The following is a 13,728-nucleotide window of genomic DNA, read 5'->3' as shown; positions in this document are numbered from 1 at the left end:
ATCTATGCAAGATAAAAATGACAACATGCTGGAAGTAATACTTGCAGCAAATACGACAAAGAGTTAATATATTTGTAATTATTTATCTACGTAAATATTTCATTCAACTTGATCAGGAAATCATCAAGGCTAAATAAGCAATTGGCTAAATAGAAATAAGCAATGAGCTTAAATGTGCACAGAACACAATAGTTGGTAAACAAATATTAAATGCAGGGACTTCTCTGGTGGTCCAGTGACTAAGACTCCGCACTGCAAATGCAGGGCCCTCAAGTCTGATCCCTGGTCACACGCCACAGCTAAGACCTCGGATAGCCAAAATATTTGTTTAAAAACGAATACTGAATGGAGAACATTTGATCTGGCTGGAAAACTTTAAAATGTAAATTGAAACAAGGTACCATTATGACACATGAGACTATTTTTTAAACTATATTTGTATGTATGTACCTACATATGTAAATAGAATAGGATTTGGAAAGAGTTGTTTTCTGATTGCCTCTTAATATCTGTTTTTACCCCCCACCTTTTTTTATTAACCAAGCCCTTCTATTATGGGGAATGGTGAGGAAGCAGCTATGTTTACTACTTGGAATGCGGACATGATGGCTGGAGCTGCAGGGACCACATTAGACCGTGTGGAGACCTTAGGGATGGATGCTATGAAACAAGGATACAGTGCATAGAGTTAGAAGCCTGGATTCTTCGTGACCAACAACCATGGGTCCACTAGGCTAGGCTTGAAATGCTTTGTCCAGACGTCTTCTATGTGGAAGAAGAAGACAAGCTTGCTGCTGCTGCTGCTAAGTCGTTTCAGTCGTGTCCGACTCTGTGCGACCCCATAGATGGCAGCCCATCAGGCTCCCCTGTGGGATTCTCCAGGCAAGAACACTGGAGTGGGTTGCCATTTCCTTCTCCAATGCATGAAAGTGAAAAGTGAAAGGGAAGTCGGTCAGTCGTGTCCGACTCTTCTCGACCCCATGGACTGCAGCCCACCAGGCTCCTCCGTTCATGGGACTTTCCAGGCAAGAGTACTGGAGTGGGGTGCCATCGCCTTATCCGAAGACAAGCTTAAGCTTATGTTAGTTTGATTTTCTGTCATATGCAGTTGAACCTAAACTTATCTGATACGTGTATTAACCTTTGTAGAAGTATAAGGGTGACTACACTATGGTAATGCTTACATTTATTATTACCATTTTACATTTAGAATTTATTCATGTATTATGTACATAAGTATCTGTTTTGGAGCCTCAGTGACCTCAGCTTGCCTATCGCCTCCTAGTGATGTGACCTGGGGCAGTCAATTTGTCTGAGCCTGTCTGCTCATCTGTAAAGTGGGTGTGATAATAACAAAATTCATCTCACTGGGTGGTTGTGGTGCCTAAATGAATTAATGCAGATAAAATTCTTGCACCATGCCTGGCTTACAGCTATTACTGTACTACATTATGCTATCACATTATGGCAGATCCAACCAGAAAAACCTAGGACATATTGTTGAGTAAAAGAAACAGGTTGCAAAGCTGGCACATGAGTATGATCCCTTTTGTGAAAAATTATTTTTATTTCTACATAGATATGTATATCAAGAAATGCCTGGAGGGATGGTTGGCCAAATGTTGTAGTGGTAATTCCTAGATAGTAGAAGTTTTGCTTTCTTCTATATGGTTGAAAAAAATTGTTATTATTTTTTGAACAGGAAAATTTCTAAAAAAAAGAAAAGTCCCTTGGAAAACAATATAACAACTCATACCAAGAATCATTAAAGCATCCATACCCTTTGACCCAATCAGCTGGAAAACTTTAAAATGTAAATTGAAACAAGGTAACATTATGACACATTAGACTATTTTTTAAACTATATTTGTATATATGTACATACATATGTAAATAGAATAGGATTTGGAAAAGAGTTGTTTCCTGATTGCTTCTTAATACCCAACCCAGCAGCAGATCAATTCTTGAGAAGTGATCTGAGGAAATAATTCAAATGCAGGAAGAAGCTATATCCATAAAACCATGTACTACAATATGATTTGTAATAGAGAAAAATGGGGAACCATTTAAATGACATATTAGGGTAATACTTACTACAATTATTCACTTACTGGAACACTGTGCAACAATTAAAATGAGTAAGATGATGACCATGTAACCATATGGAAAAATGCTTAAGACAGACTGAGAAGAAAAAGGAGCAGAATGCAAAATTAGGTCTGTGTCTGGAGCACAATTAGGCAGAAGTCTTGCACGCATTTGCATGAGGACTGGGAGAGAACACAGACACAGCTGAGTTTGCTGGGACCACTGATTGTAGACATTTTTTTTCACTTAAAAGTCTGACTAATGTTTCTATAATGTTCTTTGTATAATTTTTCAAATTGGCTTTGGGACGTCCCTGGTGGTCCAATGGTTAAGACCCTGTGCTTCCAATACAGGGGTGCAGGTTCGATCCCTAGTCAGGGAACTAAGAGTCCACATGCCAAGGGCCAAGAAAACAAAACAAAACAAAAAATTGAAAAACTGGCTTCAAAAATCCCCTCAGGGAAAACAAAGGAAAGCAGGAAGAAGAGAGGATGGAGATGAATCTCCCAGAAGTGGGGTCTGGATGAGGAGTTCAGAGGCAATCTGAACACACGGGCACAGTTTCAGCTGGGTCTTCTGCCTGGGTGGAAGTGATCAGGTGGAACAAAACAGTTGCCTGAGTTAGGGAGACAGTACCTTAGCTGATACTAAAGTGAGAATTAATAGCGCTCTGCAGACTGAAATCCTCTGGAAAAACTGATCACGCTTGCTATTGATGACCAGTGAGCTGGCAAGGCGTGAAGTGCCAGGCCTCCTGGAGTGCGGTTTGGCGCTGTGTATCCAAATGAAGGATGCGAATCTCTTTGGAATCAGCAACCCCACTCCTTGGGACTTAGCCTAAATGTAAGGAAATGATCGAGCCAGTGTATAAAAATATTTATGCAAGACATTCATTATAAATAAAGTTTATAAAAATAAAAAAGTAAACCTTCTACTTCACCAAAAAGGAATTGGTAAACTAAATTTGGGGATAACCATGCAGTGGTACCCTATGAAGCTACACTAAAAAATTAGAATGGAGATATGAATTTGACATGACAAAATGCCCACCACATCTGAGGGAGAATAAGAAGGTGACGAAAGCAAGATGCGTATTGTCCCCTTTTCGTAAGACTTTATCTAAAGATGTTCATTCGCATGTAAGAATCTCTGCTAAGATACACACCAAGATCTAAAAGTAGTTAACCTCTGAATGCCAGGGTTGATTACAAATGGAATCAAGCAGTATAGTCCAACTGTAATACGCAACAGCGAGTGTTACCACCCCCTCCTGCTCCTTCCTATCTGTTGTGGTCGGCCACTCCTCTGCCCAACATCTTCTCCACTCTAGGACCCGGGTGAATGCAAGGGCCTCTATTTTAACACTGCAGGCCTCTGTGGTGAAAGTGTTAGGGGAAGCACACGGACTGAAACCGCCCACCCTGGCCAGGCATCATAGTAACCATTAGAATGAGTTTTATGACAGGAGGTCCTGGTAAGGACCACGGAATTAATAAGCCACCACCAGCTGGGAGAGTTCAGGAGAGGTCAAAAAGAGACACCACATGTCCGACCACCTTCCAGAATCCTCCTCACTGGCATCCATCTTGGGTGAACAAGGCGTGCATTACCAGGAAGGACTCTGAGTCAGAATGAATGGCTAAAGACAACCCGGACACTAATCCCATCACCATAAACCCCGAGACTGCCAGCCACTGTGGCAGAGCAGTTCTCCTGGGTTCCCTCCTGCTCTCCGCCTGGGCGCTCTTTCCCAATAAAACCTCCTGCTTTGTCAGCACGTGTGTCTCCTCGGACAATTCATTTCTGAGTGTTAGACAGGAGCTCCGTTTCGGGCCCCGGAAGGGGTCCCCCTTCCTGCAACAGGAGATGGTGGATTACCCACTGGCTCTTACAATCTGTGTTGGGCAAGTTTCCTGGCCCTTCCCAGGCTCAACAGAGCAGGAATATATACTGGTAAATATTTTGAACAATAAAACAAGTTACCATGTAAGTTATTTCATCCTTGTCTTAGCACATTCAGGCCGCTAAAACAAAAATACCATAGCCTGGGTGGCTTAAAGAACAAACATTTATTTCTCACAGTTCTGAAGGCTGGGAAGTCCAAAATCAAGGTCCCAGGAGATTTGGTGAGGGCTTGATTCCTGGTACATAGCCATCTGTCTTCCCTCCATGTCATCGCATGGTGGAAGAGGCCAGGGAGCTCTCTTTCATAAGCACATTAATCCCTTTCATGAGGGCTCTATCCTCATGACCTAATTACCTCCCAAAGCGCCGCCCCTGAAGACCATGCCTCCAGGGATGAAGTTTCCGCACATGGATTTGGGAGGAAGACGAACATTCAGTTTACAGCAACCCCATTACTTAAAGTCCTTTCTTTGCAGGATGCAGTTCCTCTCCAGGAAGTGGATGGTCTCTCGAAGGCGGGACACGTGGGTTCCCCCGGAGGGAAAACACAGAAACTGAGGCCAAGCACCAAGGCAGAGATGGCAGCTTCAAGCCTGAGGCAGAGGGGCCAGAGAGAGGTCAGAATTTTGGCTAATTTAAGAGACAGGTCAATCAACCTGACCCATGGTCAGAATAAAACAATGTGACAGAAAGTTCTAAATGTCCAGAAGTGTTACACCAGGTCTGCTACCTTACTGCTTATATGACTTGAGTCAACTTAGATGGCCTCTTCGAATGTCCCCATATGTAAAACGCAAGTCAAAATAGCTGTCCGGCTTACTTTACTTGGTGTCAATGAGGGTGGGGGTAGGAATGGGGTGGGGGTGAGGGTTGGGGTGGCCCCACTGTCAGCCCTAAAACCGTCAGCACTCCAGGTGGGGAAGCTTTGGTCCTGCAAGCTGTAACCACACTCACACACACACAACACATTTCTCTAACTCCTCCCATCACCTCATCATCAGAGTAGTTTGTTCACCCTTCTTATTTGTATCCATATGCCTTTCAACAGGGCTTCCCTGGTGCCTCAGACGGTAAAGCGTCTGCCTGCAATGCAGGAGACCCGGGTTTGATCCCTGCATTGGGAAGATCCCCTGGAGAAGGCAATGGCAATCCAACAGAAGCCTCCACATGCAGGAGGAGAACCCCTCTGATGAATGATCCTGAGAAGGCCTGGACACAGAGGGAAGGACCTCACTCCACTTGGCCATGTCTGGAATTAGCCTCATTTCCTTTATTTCACCAGATACCCATCCCTAAGAATGGAAGGCAGGACAGGATGGGGTTTCTCAACCTGGCCTGACCACTAGAGCCACGATTAAAAACTAGATTCCTGGGCTCCACCTTCTGGAGACTCTGATTCACCTTGTCACGCGAGCGTATGTTCCTCGGTTCTTTGTCTCGTCACAACAAAGATTTGGAGTGACGGACATTAAAGCCCCCTCGGCGTGTCACCGCTCTCAGGTCTTGGATAGACCGTGTTATAGCTCTCAGGTCTTGAATGGACCATGTTACAGCTCTTAGACAAATCAGTGTTACAGCTCAGTGTTACGGCTCTATTTTATTTAGAAGATAGCAGGAAAATCCATCTTCGAGGTGTGAGGGCACGCCAATCCAAAGACATGAGGAGAAGAGCGCCCCAGCGCGGGAGAGCGAGCTAGCTTTGGCTCCTCCTTTTATATGTTTTCCTCTCCCTGGGCCTGTCCTATGTAAATTGGGCCAGCCAGGAGTGTTGTTTGTTTTACCTGAGGTCCTCACTCCGGTCCTCGGACCTTTTGTTTTATTTTTGCGGGCTTTTCCCTTCCTTGTTTTTTAGCCACCGCCATTTTGGACTCCTTTTCCCTATTCTACCTACCTAACAACCTGGTGACAGGGAGGGGGGCGGGCTGAATCACAGAAGGTGAAGGACTCCCATTCAGCCCCTCTGCACAGACCTCATGAGGTGCCCCAGCAGGGAGGGCCCAGGCATCTCAGGTGGCACGAGCCCTGGCAGCAGGGAGAAACCTGAGTGGGCCCAGGTTATCTGATGGCACACCTGCACTGGCCCCGTGCTCACGTCTTGAATATCACGATCAGGGAAGGCTCAAGAAGAGGCTCCCAGGCAGAACACACAGGTCACCGTGCAAGCTATGCTGGGGTCAGAGGAGGTAGTAGGAAAAAGGCATTTCTCCTTTTCTGCTGTCAGTCCCTCAGAACCAAAGGCGCTGCAGGCTTCCCCGGCTCCTCTATACACATTCACTAATAGCCCTGGAGTTTCTCTCATTATATGTCTGTCAACATGGTGGTGAGTGCCTTGAGGGCTGGGTTAGGTCTTCCTCCTCTCTGCTCAGTGCTGGCACACAGTGCTTGCTGAATATTTCATGAATAAAGGAGAGGTGGTAACACTTACCATGTTACCACAGGTCAAAAAAACCCTGATACTCACACCCACTAGGCACAGGGGAAATGCATGTGCTCACCTCTGAGGGGTGGGGAAACCCCACCCTTAGTCACCCAGCTAGAGGCTGAGCTTTGCATGCCCTGATTTGCAAGGGTACTAAATTACCTTTGGCAACAGGGAACCCTTTGACATGATAAGTTATTTGCCTCTTCACGGAAATACCTTCCTCTCCACCAGCCTCCCCGACACTGCATAGAATTATTAGGTTAAGAGTATCTGCCCTTAAAAAATGGAGAAGGCAATGGCACCCACTCCAGTACTCTTGCCTGGAAAATCGCATGGACGGAGGAGCCTGGTGGGCTGCAGTCCATGGGGTCGCTAGGAGTCGGAGACGACTGAGCGACTTCACTTTCACTTTTCACTTTCATGCATTGGAGAAGGAAATGGCAACCCACTCCAGTGTTCTTGCCTGGAGAATCCCAGGACAGAGGAGCCTGGTGGGCTGCCGTCTGTGGGGTCGCACAGAGTCGGACACGACTGAAGCGACTTAGCAGCAGCAGCCCTTAAAAACAGAAAGGGGAAGCTTTTTTTTTATGGACGCATGCCAGTTAATGAATGTGGAGGGAATGATAGAGTCAGAAATTTACATTTTGCAGCTTCCAACCTAACCACTGATTTAGGCAAGGATAATGGATAAAAGCTAAGATCACAGCCAAATGATGAGGTTCAGGAAGGAATCTCAGACCTACACTGATCCTCAAGCCCCCAAATCAGGATCCCACACTTCACTGAAGCCCAGACAAAGGAGAGGACCACAGTTAAGACAGGTTCCAGATAGGCTTATTAGGTTATTTAAATAAAATCAGGTGACCATTTCTGCAGGTAAAAGGCCAGGAGAATTACCAGGGGAGGAATTTCCCTTTCCCCCCATCTGCCTCACTGTAGCCATTCCCCTGGGGATGCCAGGGCTGGGCAGTGATCAGAACCAAGACAGCACCTGCCAGTGGCGATGTCTGCAGTCATCCCAGCCCCCAAAGCCTACCTGCAGAGTCCTGGCTACAGAACACGTGGCTCTCCTCCGGTGGCTATCCTCTGGGCACGGAAGAGGGGGTTCTCTGCTGCCAGGCCTCTTGGAGCCGAGATAGAAGGGACAGCAACAGAGAGTCCAGCACAGCCAGCCCCTCCCAGGAACACCGAAGACCCCTGGAACAAGAGGCCTGGCTGTGACTGCCCCTTCTTACTAGTTTCAATCCTCACCCTCTGCCATGCCAAGGCCCTGGTGCCAGAGGCCCTTCCTTGTCAATCTTTCTCACCTCTCTCTGGTCTGCAGATGTGTAGTCAGGGTTCCCTGGGACACCTAACCACTGCCCCCACAACACACCTGTGATCCAGCAGCAACAAGCCCTGCTCCTGTAGCTCCTTCACCTCCTTGCTGGCTCCAAACAGGTCCCACAGGGTCAGCTGGGGCTCAAACTGCTGCCAGTGCTGGGAAAACAAGAAGGGGCAGAGGTGCAGGAACCACAAGGTGGGGAGCTGTCAGGGGCTTTTCTAGGCCACCTGCCTGGGGGTGTAGTGAGGGGTGGCTCCAGGCCAGCACAGAGATCTTAGAAACCGACTATCACGTACACCAGGACCAGGTCAATGGGTCAGCAGGGAGGTGGGCTCCTTCACTCCTATTCCATGTCCAAGCCAGATCCGGCTCCCAGCCAAGCCAGGTCTTCCTTTGCTCATTCCCCTCCCTGTTTTGGTCAGAGTATGGCCAACCCTAGTTGGAGCTCTCACTGGAAAAGACCCTGATGATGGAAAAGGTTGAAGGCAAAAGATGAAGGGGGTGGCAGAGGATGAGATAGCAGAGGTGCTATCCAGAGGTTAGATAGCATCACCAACTCAATGGACAACATGAATTTGAGCAAACTCGAGGAGGTAGTGGAGGACAGAGGAGCCTGGCATGCTACAGTTCTTAGGGTTGGAAAGAGTCAGACGTGACTTAGCAACTCAACAAGAAGTCCAGGTTCTATGGCTCTGATTTCATCTAGAGCAGTTCTGGGCTTCACTGATCTTTATTGCACTTACTATCTGAGCTTTTAGCTCTGCTTAAAAAACATTTGAAAATTCTTAATCTAGCCCATTCCCTTAGATGGCTGAGAAAGTCAATATTCAGAGGTGAAAGGAGGTGTGTCTAAGCTGCAGCAGATGGGGACTAGAGCTCAGGTCTCTGCAGCCCCGGTCGCGGGTTCTCACCATCGCCTTCCTGCCCAGTGCTCTCGCCCATCAGGTCTCAGCTAGACCAAGGCCCTACCTCTAGCTGCCAGTGCCAGAGGAATGGGAGGGTGTGTGTGTGTGTATAGAAGACAGAGTGAGACAGAGTGATTCTTACCAGGTAAGATAGACCTCTTACCTGGTGAGTGATGCCCACGTCTGTGCGTAGCCCCATGGCCAAAACTTCCTCCAGCCTGAAAGAAAAACCAATAGGGGGTCTTGGAGAGAAGACTTATACTTCTCCCATTCGTCAGACTCGAGTTGGGATATGTGTATGGGGGATTTATGAGGATCACACAGCATGGGACAGGGTGGGGGAAGGGCAAGGCAGGAAACAAAGATGTGTAGGTGGGTGGCTCTTTGGGGTACAGGAGAAGCCTGGGTGGAGAGCCCTCAAGTGCTCACAGCTCCAGCTCACTCAGGGGGATGCGCCTCCGGGTGCCATGACCAAACAGCATCACCTCCTTCATCCAGTTGTCAGGCTCTAGGGTCTGGATCCGAGCCTCTCGGGTGTGGCCCCCGGCCCCCTGGGGTATAAATCGCCCATGGGCCCCTGAAAACATAAACAGGTGAACAGCAGCCTACACTGTGTGCTTGCCAGATGCTAACTAAGTCAGTGGTTCTCAAAGCGCGGCCTCTTGACCAACAGCATTTTATATGCTAGAAATGTAAATCCTCAGGCCCTGTCCAATTCCAGAAATTCCAGAATTTGGTTGGGATTCAGTTGGGTTTTAACAAGCGGTCCAAGTAATTCTGATGCATGCTAAAGATCAAGAACCACAGTGCCAGGTACTATCCCACGCACCTCAAAACACATACTTAAGAGCTCTACAAAGTAGGTAATACTTTTGGCCACACTCTACATATGAGGAAACAGAGGGCCGGAGAGGTTAAGCGGCCCAAGAGCACACAGCCATGACACTGTTCTCCTGAGTCATCCCATCTGTGGTTCATGGGACTCACCGGGCCCAACGCCAAGGTACTGACCACACTGCCAGTAAGTCCAATTGTGGGTACTAAGCGCCCCCTGTCGGGAGGGAGGGAACAGTCAATGCAGAGAGAAGTAGGTGGGCCGATCCCTGTTCAGGTAAGAGGCACCTGGTTACAATGTCCCACCATCTCAGGCCTTGGAAGCACCCTTCTCCCCAAAGGGCCACAACTGCCTTGTCATGCCTTAGACCACCCAGGCCCCACCTTCAGCTTCAGGACTTACATTCCGGGCAAAGTTGGAGACCTCATACTGGCGAAAGCCAGCCTCCCGCAGGACTGCCCGTCCCTCCTGGTACATCTCAGCGGCCAGTTCGGGGTCCGGGGCAGGAAGGGTACCCTGCTGCACCTGGGTGAAGAGTGCGGTGCCCCGCTCCAGGGACAGCTGGTAGAGGGACACGTGGTCATCACAGCGGCGCAGCAGTTCCTGCAGCTGCCTGAGCCACGGCCCCACCTGCTGTGCCGGCAGCCCTAGCATCAGGTCCACAGAAACACGCCCTGGGAAGAGGTGCTGGGCCTCCGCCAGGGTCTGCAGAGCATCCCTGGCTGAGTGTGTCCTCCCCAGCAGCTGGAGCTCAGTGTCATCTAGAGACTGGAGAGAGAGGGTGGAGTATAAGCACGCAGGCCAGCTCAGAGGGAGACAGAAACACCTGGCTGGACTTACTGCAGACACAGATCCAGGGGAAAACACAGGACATGGCAGGGAGCCAGAAGGTGGATGGTCAAGCCAGTAGCAAGGGTACCATTCACGAAAGGGCTACCATGTGCAAAGCATTCTTAGGCAATATCTAATTTATGCCTAGAACCCTCCAACACTAGCTCCATTTTACAGATGACAAAACTGGAGTTCATTAAGGAGCTTGCCCAAGGTCAAACAATGGTGAAGACAGACCTGGAGATTAGGACTGTCTGACTCCAAAGCCAACAATCTTTTTTTGATTTTACTTTTTCTTTTGAAATTTTCAAACTTATAGAAAAGTTGCAATTAACATTTTTGCCACTTTTGCTTTGTCTCTCTCTAAATATGTGCTAAGTTGCTTCAGTTGTGTCCAAGTCTTTCCAACACTATGGACCATAGCCAGTCAGGCTCCTCTGTCCATCAGATTCCCCAGGCAAGAATACTGGAGTGGGCTGCCATACCCTCCTCCACAGGATCTTCCTGACCCAAGGATCAAACTCGTGTCTCTCACAGCTGCTGCACTGGCAGGCGAGTTCTCTTCCACTAGCACCACCTCGGGAGCCCCCTCTCTAAATATACACATTCATTATGATGATGTTGAATTTTTTGAGAGTAAGTTATAGACCATGCTGTCTAAAAGAACCATCTGAGATGATGTAAATGTTCTGTAACTGCACTGTCCAATACAGTAGATACTAACCACATGTAGTTGTTTATATTTTAGAAGTTAATTAAATTTAAATACTCCCATTCTAAGTGTTTCCTAGCATGAGGTCAGTGGCAACTATATTGGTCAGTAAAGATACAGAACATTTTAGTAGAATATGACAGCCATTGCCCACAGGCTAGTAGGTACTTGTAATATGGTTATCTAAACGTAAAAAACATTTCTTAAGGACATTCCCTTACACAACCACAATCTAATTACAGAGTTCAGGAAATGTAACATGGACACAATCCCGTTATCTAATACAGAGTCTTATTCAAAGTTGGCCAATTGTCCCTAAATGTCTGCTGCAGTAATTTCCTCTTCCCACCCCAATTCAGTATTCAGTCAGGGGTCACACGTTGCACGCAGCTGTCACTGGCTCTTTAGTCTCCTTTAGTTGAGATCCTCATCCTGCCTTTGTCATTTATGATACCGACATTTTTGAACAGTACAGGTCAGTTGTTTTAAAAAGTACCTGTTAGGGAATTCCCTGGCAGTCCAGCGGTTAGGACTCAGCGTCTTCACTGACAGGGGCTCAGGTTCAAAATCCCTGGTCAGAAAACTAAGACTCCCCAAACTACATATTGCGGCCAACCCCCCCCCCCAAAATCTCTTAATTAGTCCTAGAGATCACCTGTACATCATTGTGTTTATAGTCAGCAATACTGTACTGCACATTAAAAAGTTGTTAACAGGGTAGATCTATCTCATGTTATCTGTTCTTATCCATACGTATACAAAGTCTCTTAGGTGTCCTGATGTTTTCTCACAATTAGATTCAAGATATGTAAGTATTTGGAGGCCAGAATATCTCAGAAATGGTATGTCCCTTTCAATATATCCCATAATGACAAAGCCCTGACCCCAAACTCTTTGGTAAGTGGTACATGTACTTGAAATGGGTGTGTGTGGAGTGGGGGTGGGGATACCGGCTATAGAAATACCAAGGGTCAACCTGAGAGGAACACGTTTCTCTCCCCACTTAAAACCCTTCAGTGACTCCCTTGTCACCACTAGGTAAAACCGCAAGTTTCCTAGTATGGTGCTGAAGACTTTTGGGCCCCAGCTTGCAACTTTGTCCCCAGCCTCTCCAGTCACAAGGAATGGCTCAAAGGTCCCCCCAAACAGGAAAGCTCTTCCAAATCCTGTCTTTCCCCACCCCAACATCCTCCTCTGATGGACTCCTCTTCCATATTCAAACATCACCTTCTCCAGGAAAGTTTCCATGATTTTGTCAGACTGACACGCCCTTCAGGCCATACTCTTGAAAGCCTTTTGTAGACCCCATTCACAAGCAGACTTTATCATGCTGCAATGATCTGACAACCTGTCTGCCTCCTTCTGTGTCTCCAGTCAGGTAGTAAATCTTTCAAGCATCTACTGTGTGCCAGGAATTGTAGTGGCTGCTTGTAATACCATGATGAACAAAAAGGCATGCATGATCCCTGCCTATTAGGGCTTATAGTCTAGCATAGAAACAGACAAGTAGGTGTCACCTCACACTTTTCCGTGCCTACAGGGCCCTCCCACACAGAAGGAGCTCCATAAATATTTGCCCTATGAATGAATGTGACTGGATGAGCTGGATGCCCCAGGATAAGGTGGGTGAGATGGGTTACCTGGAGGCCAATGGACAACCTGTTGACTCCTGCTGCCCCAAATGCTGCCAGCCTGGAGCCTGAGGCCGAAGTGGGGTTGGCCTCCAGCGTGACTTCGGAGTCTGCAGGCAGGTGAGCTGCCTGGGCCACTACCTCCAGGACAGCTGCCACAGTATGGGGGCTGGCCAGACTGGGGGTACCCCCACCAAAGAACACAGATTCCACTCTAGGGAAAGAGAATGCAGATGAAAATGTGCGGGAGCCCTCCAGGATGCCTGCAACCTGTTCTGCTGCCCTATGTAATTCCCAAGACCCTGGCCCCAGTACCCACCGTCGCACTCCGCTGAGTCGCAGCAGCGTCTGAGCCTCGGTCACCAGGCAGCGCCTCAGAGCAGCCTCGTCCACACCACGGGGGATGTACTTGTTGAAGTTGCAGTAAGTACAGCGCTTCTCGCAGTAGGGCCACTGGGGGCAGGGGGCATGTGAACCGGATGAGAGGTGACCCTGGGCTGCCCCGGCCATTTCCAGGGTTCAGTCGCACACACCCCCATCCTGATTCCGAGGTCCGTCAACATCTAAGCCACGCATCTAAGCCACAACTCTCCAAGGGGATTAGTAAACCAATTTCAGTAGGAGAAAACTGAGGTTCAGAAGGGAAATCACTTGTCAAGGTCAACGAGATTGTGAGCACCAGAGACTTCAGTTCTCCGGACCAAGATCTTTCCCCGCCAGGGAACAGGTCCCAGACCTCGTCTCGGGCCGGTGAAGGACCGCAGGTTGGCCCGCGGCGTGACAAGCGCTACGGGGGTTCGCGGTCCTCCGCTCCCGCGACTCCGCCTCCCCTCCCCACTCACGTGGACGTAAAGCGCGGCGCGCTGGCTCCCGGGCGCTGGACTCGGGGGTCCTCCCGTGTCCTCCGCGGGGCGGCGCCTCTGAGCCATCTTGGCGGCCTTCACCCAGCCGCGGGCCTGGGACCGCGGGAGGGCCATGGCGCCCGCTATGGTTGAGCGGCCCGTTGCGCGGGTCAGGACGCGAGGCCGAGACGAGCCCAGGGTAGGTCTTACGGTGCGCGCAGAGCCGGGCGGGG

The 13,728-nt window shown here is 48.6% G+C and overlaps 1 protein-coding gene across 4 annotated transcripts; it reads right to left on the bottom strand.

The window, feature by feature from the left end:
* Window positions 1-4,144: 4,144 nt before the first annotated feature.
* Window positions 4,145-13,728, bottom strand: RSAD1 (radical S-adenosyl methionine domain containing 1). 4 transcript variants are annotated; one of them, XM_055576195.1, is made up of 10 exons: window positions 13,496-13,728; window positions 12,973-13,106; window positions 12,663-12,867; window positions 9,882-10,247; window positions 9,632-9,695; window positions 9,074-9,221; window positions 8,808-8,862; window positions 7,791-7,894; window positions 7,452-7,612; window positions 4,145-4,586 (listed from the first exon to the last, which is right to left on the bottom strand). In XM_055576195.1, exons 1-9 carry the CDS (start codon window positions 13,628-13,630, stop codon window positions 7,495-7,497), a joined length of 1,329 nt encoding a protein of 442 aa, XP_055432170.1. In that variant the 5' UTR covers window positions 13,631-13,728; the 3' UTR covers window positions 4,145-4,586; window positions 7,452-7,494. The 4 variants fall into 4 exon arrangements, 3 of the variants coding, with proteins under 3 accessions (XP_055432170.1, XP_055432171.1, XP_055432172.1); XR_008712992.1 differs by lacking the exon at window positions 4,145-4,586 and having other exon boundaries at window positions 7,478-7,612; window positions 9,087-9,221; XM_055576196.1 differs by lacking the exon at window positions 4,145-4,586 and having other exon boundaries at window positions 7,488-7,612; window positions 7,723-7,894.

Source organism: Bubalus kerabau, chromosome 4 (assembly GCF_029407905.1).
Source record: "Bubalus kerabau isolate K-KA32 ecotype Philippines breed swamp buffalo chromosome 4, PCC_UOA_SB_1v2, whole genome shotgun sequence".
In the NCBI taxonomy this organism is placed as follows: domain Eukaryota; kingdom Metazoa; phylum Chordata; class Mammalia; order Artiodactyla; family Bovidae; genus Bubalus; species Bubalus kerabau.
This window is presented reverse-complemented; position numbering and strand designations above follow the sequence as displayed.